General features: G+C 38.2%; 1 protein-coding gene across 17 annotated transcripts in view; it reads right to left on the reverse strand.

Moving 5' to 3' along the window:
• The window catches only part of ROBO2 (roundabout guidance receptor 2), a 1,122,909-nt gene that overhangs the window by 56,009 nt on the left and 1,042,410 nt on the right, over positions 1–24,490 (reverse strand). For all 17 annotated transcript variants that reach the window (XM_074599504.1, XM_074599494.1, XM_074599464.1 and 14 more), the window contains 3 exons: positions 19,039–19,163; positions 16,063–16,234; positions 9,870–10,052 (listed from right to left, as the gene is read on the reverse strand). In XM_074599504.1, the coding sequence (XP_074455605.1) occupies positions 9,870–10,052; positions 16,063–16,234; positions 19,039–19,163 (480 nt within the window). The remainder of the gene's footprint in view (positions 1–9,869; positions 10,053–16,062; positions 16,235–19,038; positions 19,164–24,490) is intronic.

The raw sequence follows: 24,490 nt of genomic DNA on the forward strand, positions 1-24,490 counted from the left end.
AAACAAAACAAACAAACACACACACACACGCACACACATATAAGACAGGGAAAAATCAATTAGTAATAATTAAAAGTAACAATTCAAACTGCTCAGTGTCTGACGTCAGAGGCCTCTTGGCATCATCACATAACAAAGTACAGAAAATATGAGAAAAGGATCAAACGCGTTAGGGTTACAATTTGTTTAGGATTTCACCGCACCTTATTGACTAACACCAATTTGCGCTGTAGCTTGCAAGGCCAACCAGCTGCCTGGGTAAAACCACAGGCCCCTTCATATGACTTTGCATTGCAAGACTGTGCCATGTGATGAAATTGTTTTCTTGGCATGCTTTTGCTTCAGTACATAATGACATTGCACCAGTGAGTTAATAACATCATGTCGTAATGCAGTAATATAATGTCACCACACAAATATGCCGTTTCCCAGGACAAATACAAAGAGGTGGCGGCTCTGTTAGAGCTGAAGGGGTGAAAAAAAGCATACAGCTGCACCATTTCCCTTAAAAGTACAGTATAAGAACCAGCACCCACGCATAAATGCATACACGCCAGTATCACCAGGAAGAACAAGTGTTTCCAGTCTTGCCATGGAAGATGCCAAGGATACATTCAGAGGGAGACTATTGTTTTTGTGGCTCCATTCATGGGTGTTTGACAAAAACCAGACTATCCCTTATCTTTCTTATTAACAGGATTACATTTCAGAGCAATACAGGTAAACCCACATTGCTGGTGAGATGCTAATTGACAACATTTGATGCTTGTTTTTGAAGCACTCCAAATCTTTTGAATCAAGGCCAACAAACTACTCTGGTTCTCAGTGGCAATATCCCATTATTTATTGTCAGGCACAGATAAGGCAGACTGTTAAATTATATCAATGTTCTGGACACCTGACTCCTTACAGGCCCCTGACAAGATGAGGGTTCGAATTTCAGAGAGGAAAGGAAGAGTCTGTGGCCAGTTTAATTTAAAATAGGTCTTGGTTTGGAAATATTATTTACCTTTGCAAGACAGACATTCCCATCATTAAATTATAGCTGCCAGAGTATTTGCAAGATTTTCCAAGTATTAGTCCAAACTACACTAATTCAAGGTTAGGCTTTCTACTATATACCATTCTAATCAGACAAAATTACTACACCCAATAGAAATGCTGCAATCATTAAAAAAATTAGCAATTACATAAATCCACTGGGAAAATACTTCTGATACTGTCTAGAATCCTTGTCACTTTATTAACTCCTAGGATAATTTTACAGTCTACATTCAGCAAAGGGAACAAAACTGGCCCCTCTGGAAGCCCTGTGGTAGAGTGCTTAGGTAGGGTGATTAATTACCCTTCACTGCAGAACAGACTAATATCAATATCAGAAAATCACTGCAGTCATATGTCACATCAAAATGGTTAATAGCTGAATTTTGAAAGGATGTAATCAAACCAATTAATGAAAAGAAAATCAAAATGCAAGTATGGGAAGTATTAAATAAAAGTCTGCTTTGAAAAACAAGACATGGTAAAACATTGCAGCTAATTAATTTTAGAGTCGATGCTACTTTCACGTTGTTTCTAACAGGCTGTCAAATGACTGTATCACTCATTGCTTAAAAGTGACTAATCTGAAGTGCTGTGGATATCACGTGTGAATATGCAAAGAGGCGGGTACTGCCTGGCTGTGTTTCAAAGTACGTTGGTCAAAAATACATTAGATGCTGTTTCCTGTCTCCTCCTCCTCTTCAAATGTAACACTCCGTTTTCCCATCTTTCTGCATTTGTCAAAGCGACAAGAAATAAGGAAAATGAGAAACAAAGATGCACTCAGTAGCAACCCTTATAAATAAAGTTTACAGATTTAAGGGAATTCCACTAAAACATATTTTCTGAAAACTTCTAGGGATTAATGCTCTTGTTTAGACTATCGTCTACCAGAAATAATTTTAAAGTGATATTGTCACCACTTCTATAGCACATAAAGGTGTGTGAGATTTTAACCGTGCATGTCATATGGAAAAAAAATAAAAATCAATATTTGTGGTCTTCAAAATATTTATATCCCTTGTGTATCTTTATAAAGCAAAGCTAAAATGGGGGAGCTAGTAGGAGATTGCAGCAATGTTTGCCAGAGACATTGTATTTTCCATGTAGTGAGGTATGGAGAAAACTCCATATGAGAAGAGAGAAACATATCAAGAAGACGTGACATCGAAACCTCTTCACTAGAGCCATAATTGCTGCAGATTGGCTGTGGCATATAAGCTTGTTGCAAGATAGAGTTATCAAAGCATTTACTCTTTTTTCTTCTATCTGATGGTATCCTAGTGGTAGTAACTGTTTCCTGTTTTTTTCCTACATTAAATAATCGTATACCGTCCCAATATAAAGAGTTTTTAGAAGAAAGGTTCGGCCTAGTGTATTAAAAAAAGAATTTTCCTTGAAGTGACATTGTTTTTCCTGGGGAAGGCCGTGCCTGGCTTATGTGATGTGTACGGAACTGGGAGGGAATACAGGTTCTTTCGTTTACCCTCCACCCTGTATACCAATGCAGATGGTTATAATCCTCATGAGAAAATAAACAAGAAAGTATTTTAGTTACTATCCTTGGTGGAAAAGGATCTGGAATATCAACTAAACTAGTCAAAATTCCTCTTGAAGTGTGAACATGTCATCAGGATGTCACAGGAAAAAAATCATATTCCTGATGCCATCCATAAATGGGCTACCTGTGGCTGGATAGAGAAGGTGCCTTTCTTTTAGCATCAATATTGTGAAAGGAAAGACAGCTAACCACAGAAGACATGGTCAGGCTGCCAACACAAGCACCATGTTTATCATTCCTGCTGTACGTTTTGTCAGCATTTTTGCCTGCAGTCTGATTTCTGCAATTACAAAACAAGTCTAAACGACTGAATAGGAGCATACTTAATGCAATGCAGGCTTGTAGATGTCACTGTAAAAATAAAACACACAGACAGCTGGCTTTATTCATCCTGTCTCCACTTCAAAAAGAAGAAGAGCAATTTCAAGGGGCAATGTAAGAGGAGGAAGGGAAGGATGTCCCTATCACTGACCCACCCATCTCCCTTGCTTTTTATCACCGAGGAAGCAAAAAAGCTCTTTCAGCACTCTTTGCATCTGATATATGTTCTTAGAAAGGCTGAAGACCTGCAGGGATGAGATTGGTTTTCAAAAGAAGATGAAAAAATAACCTCTGCATAGAGAGATATTGAAGGAATCCCCACCAGTTTACACTTCAAGGACTGTAAAAATGCCGAAATATAATCCAAAGTGCATTTTAAATGCATAAATATTTAAGGAAATTATATTGTATATATTTGTATGCAGAACAGCATACGTTAAGGAGCTTTTCACATGCTTTTCATTAAATATATAAGGAGGTACCCAAACCATTTACTAATATTATCTGACAAGGTTAAACTTAATCTCCATGCCTGCTAGAATTGGAAAAATAGGAATGTATAGTACGTTGACATTCTGAGGCAAGAAAGCTTTAGAAAGCTTCAGAAAGCTTTCTGCATGCCTATCTCTAGTAGGCCACATTTTCCTACCGCAAATGAAAACTTTAATGTTGCCAGCCAAGTCTCATTCCTTTTTCTGATAAGCTGCTCCTCAAATATGAATGTAGATTAATCCCCTTTTAATAAGCATTAACTCTGAACAGATAATCAGCATATAAAAATTCCATCAAATCTTCTGTCTACCTTTGGATGATTCTGTCAAATAATTTATCCTCATTTAGCAGTTTCAGGAGTTGCACATAAAATGTGCAGGATTCTGTAATTCTCTATTTTTAATTTGGTTTTGTTTACTCAGTTTCATGAAATCTTTAATCCCAAGGAGCACTAGTCACTAAATAAGCTTACCTACTCATAAGTGAAAATACATATTTACTTTCTTTGCATGACCGATGGCCTAGACACTTGAAAACACCTGAGTATTCAAGTGAGTGGGTACTGGCACAACACAACAAGTTTGAGGGCACAGGAAAGATAAGCAGATAAAAGAAATTGCTCTTATTTCTACAAATGGATTCCATGCCTTTGTTGTATGAATCCTTATACCAAAATGTGAAGAGAGAATTGCAACTTCCAGTACAAAATAAATAAATTCTGTTCTGTCACTGTAATACAGAGGAAACAATTCATCTATTATACGAGAGGTGGTCAGATATCTCCTTTGTGCTATCTATCTTTTCTTGTATCATGTAGAAACCCACAGTGCATGTTTATAGCCAGGCAATCTGAGTAAAGGGTAACCGTAAAAACAAAAAAAAACACAGTGCAGCAGTACTTTAGCTTTTACGGAAACTCACAAAATTCAGCCCAATACATCCTTTACGTCACAGAGCAGATGACTGAAAAGGGGCAACATTTCTATTTATTGTCTCTGTGCCAGATTTGCTTTTGCTGATAGTCCCAAAAACATATACTTCTTGTACAGGTGCAGATGATGACACTACTACTTACCAGTAACAATCTAACAAACATAGTCAAAAATCGTATGTTTTGTAGTACTGATATTACTGAAAATCAATGCCTGGTGAGTCATGATAGGGGAAAGGGAAGGGGAAGAATAGTGATGTACTGAATTGTGGCTCAGTAACTACTAGAGTCAGTTCAATGGAAAATAAGTAAAAAGATTTAGCTATGATTTTCAATGTCACTTTGTTTGTGACCAACTGAGGAATTTATCAGTGCGCGTGAAAACGTTCACAAAGACAGAACGCTTAATGAATTTAACTCAATCAATTATTCTTCTCTGGTACAAATCTTTACCAATTGTGTGACATTTGCTGTTTGCTCTTCTCCTACACAGAGTGTTACAGTAGTTTAGTCACACAGCTGAAATTATACCTCTTAGGAGCCTAATAACAGAACACAAATAACAAAGTGCCAGTGAATGACCCATAATCTGAAAATGACCCGAAAGAACATTTTGAGCAAGTAATTATATAACTGCAGAATCCAAACTTTTAAAGAACTATTTTTAGTGTTTTAAGTTCTACACATATGCCAGTACCACTGAAGGAAAACAAACAAAAAACCCATTCACATCAGAAATAACTGAAAAAATAGGGTTTTGTTTTATGTCTGAAATTGAGTAAGTGTATGAATGTTCCACTAATACATTCAATTCTCTTTATTACACAGTCAAATTTGCACATTCTGCAACTTTCTGAAAGAAGAATTTAAAGCAGATTGAACAAAAAGTGTGCACCTTCTAAAATCAGTATGTTAGGATAAATTCATCTTTAGTAAAGCTTTATTGACAGATGTCTGATGCGATTCTGAAAGCTACATACCACTGTCTAAATATTTAGATCTGAAACCAAACTGTTTATGAATCTCAACTTTGAAGGGAACAACATACCCATACCTCCACAAGCACAGATATGTTTGTCTAAGTCATATTACCAATGGCCAATTCAAATACTAGAGAACTAATTATGTTTTTAGGGAACTCTGAGTATAAAGACAAAAAACATGGACTATGTTCTTTCATAAGAACAACTTTTTTTTTTACATTAATGATTTTTTTTTTTTGATTGACTACTGGATGACTTAGGTTCTCAGTACCTCCAGAAACAATTATAGGACACGAAACAGAACCATGTGCAGTTATAGTTCTATAAAGTCCATGAAATGTCAAAACTATTTTTAAAAAAGCAAATTTTTGGCAGTGCCTCTGACATGAGCTGGCAATGTGAGCTTGCAGCCCAGAAAGCCAACCATATCCTGGGCTGCATCAAAAGAAGCGTGGCCAGCAGGCTGAGGGAGATGATTCTGCCCCTTTTCTCTGCTCTGGTGAAACCTCATTTGGAATACTGTGTCCAGCTCTGGAGCCCTCAGCACAGGAAAGACATGGACCTGTTGGAGCAGGTCCAGAGGAGGGCCACAAAAATGATCAGAGGGATGGAGCACCTCTCCTGTGAGGACAGGCTGAGAGAGTTAGGGTTGTTCAGCCTGGAGAAGAGAAGGCTCCGAAGAGACCTTATAGTGGCCTTTTGAGCCTATTGTGTCTCAGCAATTTCTGAGCCCCCAGAGATTCTCCACGAGGACACTTCTCTCTCACAGTGTTACAGGGCCCTGGGGCAGACATCACCACTTTCGCTCATCTGCCTCAACAGCCACCTGCTCTTTCCTGCTAAGCTAAACACTGTCATGGTTTAACCTCAGCTAGCAACTGGGACCACTCAGCCATTCACTCACTCCCCTACCCCCAACCAGCATAGGGAGAAGAGGGAGAAAAATGAAAAAAAAATTAAAGAAGCCCACATAAGTTGAGATAAGGACACTTTAATAGAATAGTAACAAAAGAGAAAATAATAATGGCAAAAGCATACACAAAAAGAGTCATGTAATACAACTGCTCACTGCCCAATGACTGATTGCGCAGCCTGTCCTGAGCAGTGATCATGGATTCCCGCCCCCCGGCCAACCCCCATTTATACACTACGCATGATGTCTATAGTATGGAATACGCCTTTGGCCAGCTTGTCCCGTCTATGCTTCCTCTCAGCTTCTGTGTGAAACTGAAAAAGTCCTTGACTTAATATAAGCATTACTTAGCAACAGCTAAAACAATATGTTTTATCAACATTATTCTCATACTAAATCCAAAGCGCAGCAGCTACTAGGAAGAAAATTAACTCTATCCCAGCTGAAACCAGGACAACACTCAAGCTGTGGCTGAAGATAAGCAAGACCGAGAAAGCAGCTAGCTGAGCATGAGGACCAGCAGTGCAGTAGGAAGACTGGCCTGTATCACACGGATGGCAGAGGGGACAGAAGAAGAGACAGCTTTGGTAAGTGCAACTGAGGGGCCAACCTACACGCAAAAACTTCACAGACTTCTGATGGAAAATGTTTTATCAGCCTTTTACACTGTAACGCTGAGGTATAATTATCTTTGAGTTTTTGATTCTCGAGCTTAGGTATGAGAGCAGAAGCTAATTATTTGTATTAATTATTAATATTAATCATATACTCTATTTTTCATGGCTATCCATATGTCGACTAAGCTGTTTGCAACCTGCTGTTTCAGCCACACTTCGTTTATTCTTCACATATCTTTAATCACACTTACAATAATGGTCTACCGTATGCTATATTTATTAAAGATGTGAAAGCTAGGATATCAGCTTTGAATTGGGTAGGCAGAAAAAAAGCCAATGCTTCAATTTCAAAAACATTGTAAAGCCAACGCATGCATAAGTTAATCACTAGATCACTTGAAGATCTGAACGCCTCACAGTAAGGGCAGCATATATGCAACTAACAGCTAAAGTCGAAGAAAGTTCCATTTCTCCAGTTAGATCTTCAAAAATGTTCAAGATACTTTTTTTTAGCTTTAAAATAAAAATTCGGTTATATATGACTAATGCTTGTTTATGTTAAGTTAGTACAAGCATCTTGTCCTGCAAATTACCTTCAAAACTGCATTATTTTGAGGAGCTAGATGAGTAAGTACTATGCAGAATTATAATGACAGAGACATTAATGCTGGTGGATTTTATGTTCCCCTGGAATCACTAGGACAACGAATGCTACATTTTTATCACAGATAGGCAGTAGAAGTATTTCTCCTTGTATTTGGTTTTAATTCTGCGTATCTCACATGTTCATAAACACTTAGATAGCTAATGTTTGCAATGATGTGTTGGTGAGGTAAGAGACAGACTAATGGACAGTACCTGCAGGGGTGAAGGTGAAGGACTGAACTGCAAAACAAGAAAGCAAACACATTGTGAGTTACACACCCTGATAACAAGCGTTAATTGCAGGGCACGAGTTTCTTCTGGAATTTACCCACTTGTGGTTGAATAGCATAAGCAGGACATAACAGTTGAGCTTAAAGCACTAACCAGCCAGCAGCCAACGAGAAATGATGGTTGGAAAGGTGAGCAGTGAATTTTGACAGTCACATTTGAAGACCTTCTGTGTGGACATGCTGTTATCCAAATTGCAAACATTCGGATGAATTTTGAAGCATGATCTGTTATGAACTTTCTTTGCTGAAAGCATACATTATTTCATAATTCTGATGACGGGAATTCTGTGTCATGATGCAATGTTCACATCACACTTAGATGCAGCAAACATCATGAGAAGGAATGAGTTGCAGGAGACACACTGTTTATAATGACTGTTAATTATTTACAGCTATGCACATTAAGGTATAAAAGACTTTGCTCTTAATCTCCCCCCTGCAACATGCCAACTCACATACAGGGCTAAAACTGCTATTAAAAAAAAAAAAAAAAAAAAAAAGAATAGTCTTATCTTGTGGCCAAATTTTATGTATAGGATTGTTTCCTAAGAGGAATAACAGTACAGCTGTCTTTTAATATAAAAAATCTTGGGATCTAGACTGATATTTCATATAAACACACGTGTAGGTGTGTGTGATATATATTAGTTTCACAATCAACACTATTCCAACTCTCAGAGAGTAAAAGTCATTGCTGTTAAAGGAAAGAAAAAACCACATTGGCAAAAAGCATAACTTATGAATGATATAGACCATGTGGTGATGCAAAGTGAGGTTTCGCAGAAACCAAGTCAGTCCAAGAGCCACTGAAAGGGTCTCTCCTCCCTCTGCTTCCACTGCTCATCCGATTTCTTCTTGGGCTGCCCTGCTGCACTAAGCCAGTGGCAAAGTAATCCAGCAAGAAGGATTGAAAAACAACAGAGAATAGTTTCCTTCTGGTTTAACGAGCCCAGTCGGGACACTGAGGAGTCTGATGATGGCCAACACCAAGGTGACGTGATTGTTTGGCTGTGAGCAGGGAATGAATGTTGGGTTTTGGCTAGTTGTTAGAGATCCTCAGCCACTTAGGGAACCTGTGTCCTTGGGTTCACATGTGATAACTTGTAAATAGAAGAGTACTAGTGTAACCTTAGTGTCATATAACTTCAACATTAAATATGCTGTCTCCTCAACTGTGCAAATCTTGCTTAAAAAGGAAATGTTTTCTTTTTTAAAATGTTAATAAACACTATAAGACAACCTACGCCAATATTTGAAGAACAGCTTTTTTGTGTAAATTAGGCTTCAGAGTGACCCATTTTATGGTAATCCACCTGACTTCCTAAAAATCCATAAGAATCTCGAAGCACAGAGTAATACACAAACCAAACAGGTTGGGGGAGGAAAAAAAAAATATTTTCATTTGGTAAATGTATTTATTTTTCCAAATGTAGTTTTCAGAAACTAATTTGTAACTGGAGCAACACATTTGATGCAACAGGGATCACACTGTGAGGGCATTCCAAGGTGTTTTACCTCCAAGACAAAACTTTTTATGGCTTCTATCATTGGTAAATTTTGACCACATTTCTCTAATACATCACCTTCTTCTCCTCCAGCTATAGGTATGGAGTCACTGATTAAGTACCTCCATTCATTTCCCACGCACATGGCTTCAAAGTCATGGAAATGCACGGGAATGAAGGAGAAGACCAAATGCTCTTTCTAACATTCCTTGGAAGAGCCTAGTCTAATTCATGCTTGAGCACATAAATGGGGCTGGACTACTAACAGAGTGCCTTCTGAGCAAGGAGCAAGAGGTACAAATAGTCCTCTTTGTACTTTTTTATGCTAGATGTGCTGGAGATGCAAAAATAAAGACTGTCTTATGATAATGATGAAATGTGGTACTGAGCAATGCATTTAAAGCTTCTCATACACCAGCATTTTCACAGCATACATTTAAAAGAAGCATACAAAATTCACCCAGACCACCTTGGCTGTAAGTTCAACGTGTTTTTTAAGCAGGTTTAACAGCACCTGTTCTCTTCATGATAGAACCTGATGAGATGGTAATACATAGTTACTGTTCTTACCAGCATAATTGCTGAGCCCCTTCCTCTTCTTTCTGCGCCAGTACAGCCAGATGCTGAAACCCATCAGAATTACCCAACATGCACCACCGATGCCAGCTATAAAGGCAGGCTGTTTGACAACATCAGTGATTTGCTCAGTTATGCTGTTGTTATTTTCAGTGATGACAACTTCGTTACGACCTCCTGCACAAAAGAAATTCGACAGAACGTTGTTATTATGGACTCTGTAATACAAACAGGAACCAACTACTGCAAATGAAAATTAAAAAAAAAGCCAGGAACGCATCTCAAAAGAATTATCCACAGTAGGAGAGCTTTAATGAGTACCAATGCACACCTGAAAACCAATGTTTCTAGGAAGTAAATCCTAAAATCCATTGTGATTTTGCAAACACATATTTGAAAAGATAGTTCTATAGCACTCTCCCAAGTAATCTAAGAGATGGCAGTCCAGAGCCTTTTTTTGTTAACAACATACACGTTTGTTGGCTTGTTTTTACATAATTATAGACAAAATGATGAGAAAATGGATCATAGGAAACCAATAAAAAAAATAAAAAAACCCCAAGCAATCAAGAAATAGCTTTTTCCACACAAGAATCCAAATACAAAATATGTTACAACCTCAAACGACAGTTTCTTCTCTCATTGTTGACAGCATGCCAAAAATTCTCACTTAACTCATTTGTTTTCGCAGCATGCTGGTGTTTCCAAATGTAAAATAAAAAATAAAATATATGTATTTTCAACTCGGGCAAAGATGCATTTTTCCAACAATTATTTCACGGGGAAAACAATCCATACAAATCCTAAGTGCATGAGCTTTGACACAAAGTAGAATATCACGCAGTAAGCTCTAAACAATCACAGCAACAGATGCTATTTTTTTCACCTAGAATAGGCATGAAAAATTCTTAACATCAACCTGTAAGAAATAATTACAAGGTGGAATACCAATTAAAGTGACATGCATCAAAAATTACTTTATAGGATCTTAAATAGGGTATATTACATTAGAAAACTGTAAATTTCAGTAGATGCTCCCATTGCTTTTTTTCCCCTCTTTCTCTAAAAGGAAACTTTTCTAAAAGGAAAAGCTTGGTGTCTGGCTTGAAAACAAATGATCATAAAAAATGTGAATAGAATTTCAGGAAATGCTACAGCATATTGTTGTAGGGCCAGCACTTCTCTACTTCAAACCTTCCCTTGTCAAAATTGGTTAGTTTTAACATTGGGAAATGTGGAACACATTTTTCTGCAAAAAATATGCATATTGATTATATGTGCATTGGATATAAACTGCCCACATCTGCAGTTTTAAAATTGGTGAAAGAATTATCCATTATTTCCGGTAAAAGCATTTATATAGCTCAACCCTTGAAATGTTTATGCAGTATTACTAGATGCTTGTATGCATGCTGAAGAGCTGCAAGAGTAGCTACTCTGCTGAGACAAAAAAGATGCAAATAGTATGATTCTCAAGTATGAGGGTCTATCGCACACATGTAGTAAAGGTAGTAGAATATGGCAATAAAACACTGCAATGGTCATTCAGAGGAAATTATTAAAAGTACTGTAGCATTATGCCTTGCTGTGAAAACGTACGTATTCCTCTTCTACAATTCAGCAACGATTAAATTTACCGCTCACTTCTTTGAGCAGAACAGCCCCTGTGTCAGCACACTGGCTTCAGCCTAAGGCAAACAAACAAATCCTTGGCTTAAGCAGATGCGAGAAGCCTGACGCTTCCAGTTTTATTTCCACGGACACCTCTTTGCAGGAGACACAGAGTTTACGCCAGTCGAGTTGTGGATGAGGATCCCTCCCGGAGGGCTGGTTGGGCTGAGGGTGCCTTTCCTGCCCAGGCTGCCCCCCTGCCCCGGGGACCGGCGCTGCCCGAGCCAAGATGCAGCTTCAGGCCCTAAGTTGTGTTCAGAGCTGGGCTGAGTCGCTCGGGAAGAAATGCGATGCACTGCATTACATTGCTATCACACTGTTAATGATCTCAGTGATTTTATTAAGCTTTGTCTCTTTCAGCACCATGTCAATATTTAGTAATGATGACCGTCTGCTTTTGCAAACAGACTGCTGAAACCCTGCTAGAGCTTGGCTTGCTTTCAGTAGTTCTGTGCAAGAAACAAAACAGGCTTCCCACACACAAAATAGGTCCCACAGAAGGATGCTGACAGACTACGCCGGCTAATGTATAACGAGGCAGTACACCAGTACTGGTATCATGCCCCAGTCTATACTGGCCACGCTGGTCAGCTTTTACTAGCATCAGGGGCTGGTAGCTGCAGCTATCCTTTCCTATGTTGTCTTGCCGCTGCCAAAGGCCCGGTGGTTACTGATGCAGTAAATGAGAATAAAACTCAGTGAACACCTGTAACAAGAAAAAGAAGGGAGGCAGCGGTGGTTCCTTCAGCGGATCTTCCCCTTTTTTTCTGCCCATGGATCCAATCCGTAGGTGCACCCCAGTGCTGCAAGAGGAAGTGCTGAGACTAAAACTAATAGAAAGAGGCACTCTACGGCATGCCCTTCCAGGCACACAATTGATTTGCTAGTAGAAATCAGCATGGGAGCTGATGTTGCTCTAATTGCCATTAACTTTCAGTTAATTTCTGTGCCCTTTGGAGGAGAGGTAAAAGCAGTGGGACAGTGAGGAAACAGGTAATGTCAGCGCTGCTGCGGAGGCAGCCGTGCTGCCATGGAGAAAAGCAGGCAGGGAAGCGCTTCAGAGACACCGGCTTTGGGAGTGGACACGGCTGGACTCAAGAAAAGAACAACTGCTTCCCGCTAAAGCCTCCAGAAAGTCTGAAGATCCCGTTTTATTCTCTAAGGTCAGAAACGAGTCTTTTGAGAATGGACGATGTACGAGCAAACTTCAGAGAGCCTGGGGAGAGCTTTCAGTGGACTTTACGCTCTCCCCCTCTTTTCTAGGGGAAGGGGCAATCTGTCTCCAAATTACTTTCTAAAGTTTGCAGTCTGGCTGTTTGCTCATACCCCTCAGTGCCTAGCAATTACAAGTGCAAAAGCAATAATTCATTTACTTTTCAAAATAATGTATGCTTTGTGAATTCAATGAACAAAAAATAAATGGATACAGATGAACGTTACTCACCGACGTTTGATAAAATTAATATAATCATTGCGATTTGGGGAAACGGCATGCATTTTGTATTTCATTCTATAATATTTAAGCAGAAGTAATAAATATGTCATCTAAGGTACCAGTGTACTATTTCATATACTGCAGGTGTTTCTGTAACAATGCTGTCAGTTCAACTAATTAGAACATAGACAAGGGAAGTGTGCGACCTGTAACGCTCCATTGTTCCTGAAGACAAAAACATAATGAAATATAATGTCTTCCTCCCATTGGAGAGTAATGAAGAACAAAACTAATTTGTCGGACCAAAAATTAATTAGACACATCAGATTCGATTGTACCTATTACTGTGAAAGTTTGCAGCTGTTCCTCATATTATTATGCCAATGATGGAACCTAAGAGTGAACAGCCTAACTGATGAAGAGAAATAATAGTTATACCATTAACCAACATTGCCATGATCTCCAATTTTATTTCTGGTTTGACAAGTGAAATTTTTTAGCATATCAAAAGTGATCGTAAAATTTTTTTTCTTGATTCTCTTTGAGTCTTCCATAATTTTTTTCATTGTCCTGCTTGAAGTATAGGGACAGGATTCCTGTTACAGTGACACCATTTCTAACTAAAGAAATAATATACTTCCTACTGCTCCATATTCTCCTGGTTTTACTTTCCAGATTGTAACAGATCTGTTATCTAGAATTCGTCTGGGAAGTCAGTAGTCGATTATCTACCATAAGAATCAGTTCTTTTCAGGAAAAAACAACTTAGAAGAACATGCCCTATACTTAAGAACAACATCTTCTTTCTATTTATACTCTGGACTCTGTATTTCATGACAATGAAAGTCGCACTGTTTAGCAACACAGCTTAACTATTCTGCACCACTGACCTGCTCTCTCCATAATTCAGCATTTCTACAATTGTTCGTTCTGTTTGCAAGCTGTTAAATAGTATAGCTAATCAGTAGGCCATATAGGAATCCATTATAATGCAATCATTCCATAATGTTTTCCCATTCATGATGATATTTTGAGGTTTAGTCATTAGCTCATTTCTAATCCATGTAATTATTTTTTTAAAGTTTACCTAAAAATTTAATTTTCTTATTTTATGTTCTTGATTCTCAGTCAAATATCAAGTGGCACCAACTCAGATCGTCCAGAAACAGTATCCCTTAAACACTGTCATCTTTAATAAAGCAAATTTATAGTCTGAGAAATAACTGCCAGCAGTTGATAAGCAATACAAAAATGGGACCAAAAGAAAATGGAGAAACAGATCATACAAGTAATAACCACATGCAGCTTTGGGCTCCCAAAAGGGAAAACAGAAATGACTGCAGAAACACAACCCAAACACAAAAGTCCCTCCTTTACTTTTCATGCAAAGGACTCTTAAATTTGCAAAGATGCCACTTGTTGAAGCGGATATTCTGGGATCATTTAAGGAACAAATAAATATCACTTCAGTGATATTTATCACTAAAGTGTAAGTTTAACAATGCAAAATTTAGTCTCTAAATGCCAAACAGCTTTTTTCTTTCTTTTGTACTTTAAAGTACTTTTTGTACTTCATTTGCATCCTAACGTCCTTTCCTCCTTCTTGCAACAATACAGATCTCTCTATATTTGACTCTTAATTATACTAGTTATTTTTCATAAGGAAAAAGTCAGCATGAAGGACTGTACCCGGATGTGGGGCTCAGCATTCTGGGACTCATCCAGCAAAGCATTTTGGTGCAAGTTTAACTCACAACACATAAGTGACACAAGGCTACTCACATGCTTAAAGCGCAACACACTTAAATGCTTTGCTGGGACAAGCCCAGTGTGCGTAGTGCCTGGCTAGACGGACTCCTTAGTGAAATATGAAAAAGAAGTACTGCTCAAAGCGAATGCAATGGCAGACTAGTCTCACAACATCAGTCATTTACACAGAGGTCCAAAATTCAGGCCTATTAGATGACAGGCTTCTTGCATTTTCAAAAATCAATTTCTTGCTTTCAGTTCTAGAAATTTTTTTTCCGCTTTTTCTTTGGTGTTTCTGTGGCTGCCTTTTTCTAAAACCATTGCTGCCTTCACCTCCAGCCTTATATTTCCTTCTCCGGTGACAATATATTCAAAGTTGACGTACCCCTATTTCTGTTTTGATGCATAAGGAACCTGAATATCATTAAACATTTAAGCAATGCTTAGGGGACAGCCTTTTCTGAAGGTCTACACATAACAGAATAGTCCATGTTTGGGACATTGTGCTGACAACATTTTCTAGAAAGAAAATATTTAATAACAACAAAAGACCGACAAACAAAGAAAAGTTCATTTAAGTAATAACTAAATTGGATCATACAGATAAAAGCAATAAAATTCCTGTATTACGCACTCAAAAGAGGTACTGCTTGGCACAGCTCAATTCAGTTTTGCTAAATATGGCTGCTTCTCCTATTCTTACCTTTCCCATATTGTTCCTGCCTTTATATTTTATACTTGAGAAGAATTTTGGAAGAAAGAAGAAAGAAGATCTGTGTTTCCCTCAGGTCAGCATGGAAACCACTAATAAGAAACAGTCATTTCAGAGGCAGGGATGACAATACTACCTTTGCTCTCTATTCGGACTAAAGGTCTCTGACATAGGAAGTTCATCTGCTTGGGATACCTGAGAAACACTGACTTCAAATGTTCAGAAAACCAACTGTAAATAGTGCCTTAGGCACCAACAGTATGAGTAAGGCAATATTACAGTCATCTGAACAGGAGGAAAAGGGAGCTCGAGCTGTTAGTTCCATAAATCCGTCAACCTGCAGAAGTGGTAAATTAATTTTAAAAATATATTAAATCAGTTTCACTAGATTATCTGCGTTTTCTCATATGTCTCAGGAACATATTTCCCTTCATTGGCTGCGAGAACTCCGCACAAAGAGAAAACACGTCAGCAGGCAGTGGGATGTTAAAAGCTAAACTAGCTCTATTCAAATCTCGTCTTTTGCTCCGTGGATTTTTATGCTTCCAGAAGTGATTTATGAAAGCATCTCTGAAAGCCAAAACAGGCAAAACAAAACAACAAAACAGACAATCACTTACCAATTATTATGGGTTGTGGCTCACTTTTTACTCCCACACCTGCACTGGTGCTTGCAGCAACTTCCACGCGGTACTGAATACCTGGATACAGGCCACCTATTACTACAGACCGAATGGCTGCATCTACTGTTTTGTTGATATGAAATCGAGTCTCATTACCTAGGCACCAGATCTGGGACAAAAGTTGATGCGTTAAAAAAATATGAAATTCTTCATACTCATAAACAATCGTGCATAGATAGGACATATCAAGGTATTGCATGAAAATCACTTATTTTGAACTTCTTAACAATGTTACTGTCCAGGAGTAGCTAGAATTGGGATGATTTAGTTTAGTAAAAGATCCCAGACTAGCACAGGATCAAGCCAGTTGCAAAGCCTCTTGCAAATACCTCTCTGGACCCCAGCTCTCCATGGAGCGCAAATTCTGTGGTTATACTTCTTAGAAGCACAGACCAGAACCATCCAAGTGAAAAAGAGGCATTATACATTAATTGAAATCTTATTTAGTAATATGATTAACACCAAACCTTTCCTAAAAAAAAAACCCAGATTTTTTTCATTCTTAATTTCCCACTGAATAGCAAAAGGACACCAAATGATACAAGCACAGGTTGAAACACTTCTTAAAGTACTAAAGAATTAATTTTGAAAATTCTTTTCAACTTCCTTTCACTGCTCAACAGAGATATATGAAATTTCTGAAATGGAGTAAGTACAAGCTCACTTTTTACTGCTGCTTTTGTGATTACTTACATTGTTCAGGAATCCAGATATCAGTTCCTGACTCAATTACTCTCTAATTAAACAGAAAAAAACACTCTATAATCTCAACTTGCATTTTGTGATGAGAATGGTCTATGATTTCAGAGTGCTATGTCTCTCTCTTGCATTTTTGCATAGGCTTTTCCCAAGAAGTTTCAAAACTAAGACCATTTAGGGATTCTTCTTTGGTTAATGTTATCTGCATATACTGCTTCTGTATTATTAAAGAAAGCATTTACTACCACTCAAGAAAATCAATGCATTAAGATATCACATGTACGCTACATAATTATAATAGCAGAAGAAAGCACTATTGGTGGAGCCACCATCAGCAACCAACTGATCTGTCTAAGCAACAGTAATGCTCTTTCTCCCCTTATTTTTGAGCCTGCTCAGTGTTTTATCACACCTTATATTTCTCCTGTGAAAAATCGAGGAAGATTTGGAGAGCAAGAGAAACCTTTGTTCTCCTAAGCTCAAGTAGATCTTATTTGCAGGCCAGAAAGCATTAGGGTGAGAAACTACTGCATTCATTCTTTCACTCTTTGTCTGTTGCGGTCTGAGGTTACAGCAGCTATGAGATGCCACTAATTAAAGGCATTTAATTCATAAATGAATTTACAGGTGCTTTGATGCCTGAAGTGGAATCAACAGATCTACATTCAATTTGTTAGAAAATGTACTGTGAAACCTCAGCAGTCATTTTATACTCCAGGAAGTATTAGACTCTTTGCACTACAGTCACTGTAGCCAGCTCACTAATCAGGGAGCCACCTAATCTAACACAGAAGGGATGTAATAGGTAACGACTCCAGCTGTTTTTATTGTTTATGTAATAAACAGCCTAGAGGTCTGAGCACTCACCTGGAACATGGCTTTTATTAACCATCATCCCACTTTGTTTCATACCTACGTATTTTGTGGTTTAGGAGTGTGCTTTACCTATTTTCCTATAAGCCCTTGATGGTTAATGTTGACTTACACTGGAGTCAGTATCAAGATTAATTAAGCCAAAAGATAATTATTAATTGATATGAAAATGAGATCAATAAAATACTGGGATTAATAAATCTTGGTATTGACTAAAAGCAAAACAAAAGAAGTGCTAGGCTAAACAAATATTATGAGCATTTACTGCATCCTTCTGACCAAGTGATAAGCTGGAAGAGGATGAATCATCAGTTGATTTAAAAGTCAAGCACTTTCTCCCTTCCCAATTTTGTGTTCCCTCAAGATAGAACAGGGGAAAAAACCCAACATCTTTTTGTGTGAAATAAGCTGTATCCACCACTTCCACCCTTTGTGGGACTGTCAAGAAAGCTGCCCTTCTCTATTTCAATTAAAAATTTCACACTAGGTATACAAACCAGCCACAGCAAAGTTATTTAACAAACAGTGTGTTCCACGGTCACAAGCCTGTGACAATGCTGAACCTTGCCTGATCGCTTTCTCCATAGTCCTCCACCCCAATAACACACTGCACTTCTTCTGTGTTGTGAAAATATACTTGTGCAAAAGTGAGCTTAGAGGGGAATTTACAACAAAATTTAAGATGATTTATGTGGTTCAAAGAGGATACTTTGAACCATCATAGCAGCAAAGGAGAAAAATACAACCAATGCAGGCAAGTCTCATATAACAAACTCTGGATGTAATAGTGATGTTCAATCTGCTCCTCAGAGCAAACAACCTAGCAGTTTAAGTTGTGAATCTTGACAAAGATAGCACTCAGGAGAAGTCTTGTATTCTCCCAGAGCCACAGTCCTTGACTTTGACCTTGGAGTGTTAGGATTAGCATTTTTGCAGGGGAAAGAAGAGGTATCTTTCCTGCCAGTTTTTCTGTCAGATTGAAGGCACTCTAAGACAGGGACTTCACTGCCTGTCTTGAGAGTGCAGAAGCTCTTAACAAAAAAAAACAAACCTTCTTCTCGTTCCACAGCAGGGAAAAGTAAGAAAGAGAAGCACTGTAAACTAGCTGGCAATTACAGCTCTCTTACAGACCTAGCTCATGGTATTTTTGCTTTTAATATAACAGTAGTAGTGCTTAAAAAAAAAAAAAAAATCCATAAGCAGTCAGTCCTCTTTCTCCGTAATTACATGGGCGGCTGTAAATGCTGTCAGAATCTAACTCCATACACAGCACTATTGTTCTGTAATTCAAGCAGGCTGTTTCCTTAAACACACAACCCTCCCATTACACATCATTTCTACCTTATACTCCTGGATGACTCCATTTTGGTGATCCGGAGGGGGAGGATCCCAGGAGATGCTGATGCTTGTGCTGTTGTGGTTTCCAACTGTCAGGACAGTAACAGACTGAGGAGGGGCACTTGGAGCTACACCAAGGAGAGGGAAGAAACAGAAGCAAGACATTAATCCATTTGCTAGAGCACGAATTTTGCTGAAACAGTGTAAGAGCAAGCAGACGGTATACAAAGTTCACGCTCCCTGCAGGCCTACGTATGCACATTTTGTTAGGCACTGGCAATTTTGAAAAAAGCCTTTTTGAAGAGAAGCATAGCACTGAATGACGATGTGGAATTTGTGGCGATGGAGAATCAATACAAATCATTCCTCATTTCTTTGTATTTAGCATTTCTTAAGTTTGCATTGGAATTATTCTCACGCTTGCATTTGTTTTCCATAATACGCACGGATAGCTATGGATATATCAACTAAGTTATAATGCGAGGCTTCTTCACCTGGCCCAAAAAGTGTTTTGATTCTTCTTCTCCCACGTGGTCTAATAATAATGTGAGCAGCAGACATTTAAGGATTGTTTTTTGTTTCCTATTTGTTCTCCAGGAAGACATTAACTTAACAGGTTTAAACATAAATCCTTGCAACTCCTAGGTGGAAAAGGGTTAAAGTGTTCAGGGCTTTACATCAAATGCCAGTGAATAGGGGAACTGCTAAGTTAGGTCAGATATATGCTTATGTCCTCTTTTCCCTAGGCAAATTGCTTTCTTTTCAGAGTCATGTTCAGTTCAACCATTCACAGCTGTTTGGCTGGTCACTGCATATTAAGGCCATATCTACAAGACAATTGCTTGCCAGCCCTGCTACGTTGGCTAGAAGTGTGAAAAAAAAATAAATTCATAGCTATTAGTGATCAGAGCTATGCTGGCAAAGCCCCTCTTGCAGCTACACCAGCAGCAGGGTGCCTTTGTTGGCTCAGGACATGTTGTTTGGGAAGTGGCTCAGCAGCTCCGCTACAGAAAAGTCCCCTCTGTGAGCATCTCCTGCATCTCCACGCAGGGGCTCTCCCACCATAGCCATAGCTGCCACGGCAGAGGGCTGTGGCATATGTCCCTCCTCAGCCACTTAAAACTTCTTGTGAGGCCCCCTCTACCCTCCCTTACTTCTAGGCAAGTGCTGAAAATCCACCACAATGGCAAGCAAAGTCAACGACGTTGAGTGTATTATATTAAGGTATGGTCCCTGGGGAAAGAAATTATTAACAGCTGCACTGAACTTGTCCTAGGATCCATCTAGTCCATTTATCCCAGTCCATCTATCCTGTCTTGAACAAGACTAATAGAAAGAAAGCATGAACTAATAAAGCAAGCATATAGTGATACCTCTCCAGGACAGTTTTCCAATTCACAGATGCCTGTTGCTTAGACACTTTCTGTTCCAGGGCAATGTCTTTGTGTTTAATAACTCCTTATGGAAATTTTCTTCTATGTATTTGTTATTGCCTTTAATATGATCTTAAAACATTTAATATGAAATACGGAAGCTTATTTTCAAGACTTACAGTAGACCTTGCACCAGAACCTAAAATATTTATCACTCCCACCTGCTCTAATTTCAAAAGCTAGATAGTCCTCTGGTTTTGGGCATCTCGCATCATGTGTCACGGCTCCCTGACTCCAGTCCCCTTGTCTAGAGTATTCCTATCCAAAGAGGACTCCTTCACTGGCAACAGGGACTGTAGTCTTATCTTTAACAGATATTCCTGACTGCATGAACATCTTTGGACCACACTTCTCGGAAAAGCAAAGAGCCACTGGCATCTTTGTATTAAAGCCTGGCAGGTTTAACACAACTAAACACGGCCATTGATATCAGGAGTATTCAAGTTTCCTGAGTCAATTCAGATTTCCTTATTGTTCCCGGTAGTCTCTTTGAGACTGGCTCTATTCCCACTTTGGAAGCTCCTCAACACTTGACCTGGCACAGGCTCAAGGAGCTGAGCCGGAATCCTTACCCTGATAACCCTGAAGTGTTGGAGTAGCCTGTTGCAGGAATCACACAACTGAAGACTAGGGTCTCAAAGGTGGGGACAAAGGCCCATACAAGATTAAATCAGCATAAAATATTTTAGAGAAAAAATGACACACGTATTACTGTCCTGTGAGGTTGCATGTTTTGACAACTACATTTTCAGATGCTGGTTCAGCTGCAAAGCAAATAGCGCTTGGTAAAGTCCTTGTGACCTTGAACGACGCAGAGGAACAGCGTCCTGGAGGGGAGAAATGGAGCTGTATGGTCAACACCAACTCTTAGCGAGCTCCAGTGAAGCACGGAAAAGTGGCCTTGGGCTACTCCTTGCAATTGTGCAAAGCATAAAATTGGTGAGGTTAATAGTTGCATTGTGTATTTTATGGCAAGTGAAATAATTTGCCACCCAGTAAAAAAATTAGCATTTTAAAAGTCTTCAAGTTATTCAATAACAACAGAACCATGAATAAATGTATGTGTGCAATATTAACTAGAACAACATTTTACATGAAAATAATAATCATAAAAATGGCAAAGCTTAATGCTGTATAACTCATTTTTGTTTTTTACTACAACGGAATGACTTGCTGAAGTGTATTTACTTCCATTCTTAAACACAAAGGGCATTCAGAAATATAATTCGTTATATACATATACCTGGAAACACAGAGACAGAGGGGAGAGTAAATGATAAAGAAATGTGAAATGAATATCATACTGTAACATTTAATGAAAAACATACTGTATTCATTTGTCTTTGCATTTAAACTGCATGACTATTCTAGTTAATATTCTGCTAGTGTGTGGTTTGTTGGTGGGTTTTTTTGAAGGATATATGGTAAGCTTGAAGCAAAATTAAAATTGCAGCTGATGAATGCGGCTGAAAGTATCATTTTAAGAGCTGAACTAAGGCAAGAAGGAATTGACAGACAGCAGCTGATAAAAACTATGGAGTTTTCCATTACCAACTGTGATATTTTTGTGGTGACAAACAACAAGCACAGCAAATACTACTCCACAAAGTTATTCTGAAAGAGATTAAAAGCAGTGGATGTAATTGAAAAAAAACCAAAAAAACCCCCCAAAAAAATCATCTGTCTTTAGAGCAAGCGTGAAATACAGAAAATTATAAAATAAAATATTTTATTTAGCTCCTTTTCGTATGTGTATACACATATATGTATATAACAGCTCTGCTTCCTCTCTCTGATAATATCACTCTGTAAGCTGGCACCATGATATAAATTAAGCCACTCGTCTGACACTGCTGCAGTTATTAAATAGACCACATTGAAAAATAACATTTTTAAAACCATTTTCTCATTTCCCTTGCTGCTGGCTTGTGGAGAACACCTTGCCTGCTTCTTGACAGGTCAATTATTCCAGTGCTCAGCTTCTTCTTACAGATATGAAAGAACCCAAATCGCTGCTCATCTCTTCCAGACGCAGCCAAAGAGAATTCCATTTGTTACCTTCACAAGGCCAAAGAGGCAGGAGATGGATGGATACTGAACTGTGACAAATGTCTGATCTAGAGGAAAAGTCTAACTGCAGCAAAATTGATTTTTGGAGGTAGGCCTCGGAAGTAACATTGCATGTAAAATTCAATCCAGCAGAAAGCTGCCACTACCTTTTTGGTCACACTTTGCCTTTACCAGGGCTATTCGTTTTGATATCGCAAAAAACTTCCAACACACGTATCACTCTTCCAAATTATTTTCTAAAAATAGTATATCTGACATTTTTTAAAAGTCAAGTCTAAAAAAGCTCATTTTCTAAATGGAATCACAGGCAACACAGCAAGTGGGATACCTTTAAATAGATTGCCATCTTTCTTCATCGAATACGATACAAACCACTGTCATTAAACATTTAGTTGATGTTATTTTTGAAATATATGAACACCAACATAATTACAAAGATAATGTGAGGAATTAAAGGAAATACCAGTAGAACTGCATCTACTGAATGTTTTAATTTTCTCATGGAAGAACTTAACTTTATCACCCAAGCAAGAGGAATAATTATTTACAGGGGCTGACATTTGTCTGGTGATAATACTACGTGTTATAGGCTGATGGTTTATTTGAGAGAGACTTGTAAACAGACTCCTTGAAGGTTATATTAATCTACAAAGCAGATCCTAGGCTGTGAGTTATACACATCTGTAGGCAAGAAAAGTTTTCAAAATCTTCAGTATGTGAAAAGTTATTTCACACGAACAAAGTGGCCTTTAAAGTAGGAAATTACCTGACAGGCTCTGCTGGGAGATGAGGTTTATAAAAGAAAATGTCATTCCTCAAGTATTTTATAGAAATAGACAGGAGGTACAAAATCTCTCTTTTTCAGTAGTTCTGAATTTACCTTTAGCAAGAGCCAGTTAGAGGAACTAAATAAACAACAAAAATCAATTGAAATTGGACAAGAAAAAAAAATCTGTAAGGGGGGAAAAATCCTACATTTTAATTCTAGAAAAGCAATTTTACCTGTAGAAAGATTTTTCAATTTGTGGGGGTTTTTTGGGGTTTTTTTTGGGGTTTTTTTTGTTTTGTTTTTTTTTTTTTCTTAAAGCTTTGTTCAAACTGCTGCAAAGATATTCTTTACAGACTGATTTAGGCTTTATAGTCTGAACACAGAAATGGGAACCATAAAGTCCCGAATTCTAAAGCAGACTTGAACAATGCCTTCCCACATGTTCTTCTATGTGTTGCAGGACACTGAATTCCCTCATCTATAAAGTAAGGATGGCAACCAAGTTATCTTCAGGATTACTTACTGGTTGAGGGTTAATCATAACAAATCAAAGAGAAAAGTGAGTAATAAGTGAGTCTGTTCTAGAATTAAAAAGTACTTGGCAATCAGCACTAAATTAAGCCTCAAAAGACTACTGTAAATTATTAAGATGCATCTTCAGTAGGAAGAAAAGAGTCTACTCAAAACCCATGGAAACCATAAGAGCATTTTGAAACTTCCCTAGTATTTCTTTCCCCTGTTTTGAAAGAAATCAATGAAACACAGAGAAGATGAACCCTCACTGTTATGATCATCCTTCTCCTTTCATAGAAGAGATTCTACAGTCAAAGGTTGCATTAGATATGTGGAAAGATAGGTTTCTTCTACAATTCTACGAGAAAAAGACAAAAAATACTTATATCTCACCTAACTCCCTTTACTTTTCAATAAAATAGCAGTCCTGGACTGCATATGTTTTAGCAAAACTATATACTGCGCTATGTACTATAGACAGAAGTGCTAGAAATTTCAGTAGTGTAAATTGTTTACTATGTCTGCATTCTGCATGTTTCACATAGGCTTGAAAGGCACTTACGGACACTCTCTAAAGGACTAAATAGGGCAGCTTCCTGAATGATGTGCTAACAGAAACAATAAAGTGGCATGCCCTTGAGACTGGAGTTCCTTTAGACTAGTTAAGTAT

This window comes from Larus michahellis, chromosome 1 (genome assembly GCF_964199755.1).
Source record: "Larus michahellis chromosome 1, bLarMic1.1, whole genome shotgun sequence".
Taxonomy (NCBI): Eukaryota; Metazoa; Chordata; class Aves; order Charadriiformes; family Laridae; genus Larus; species Larus michahellis.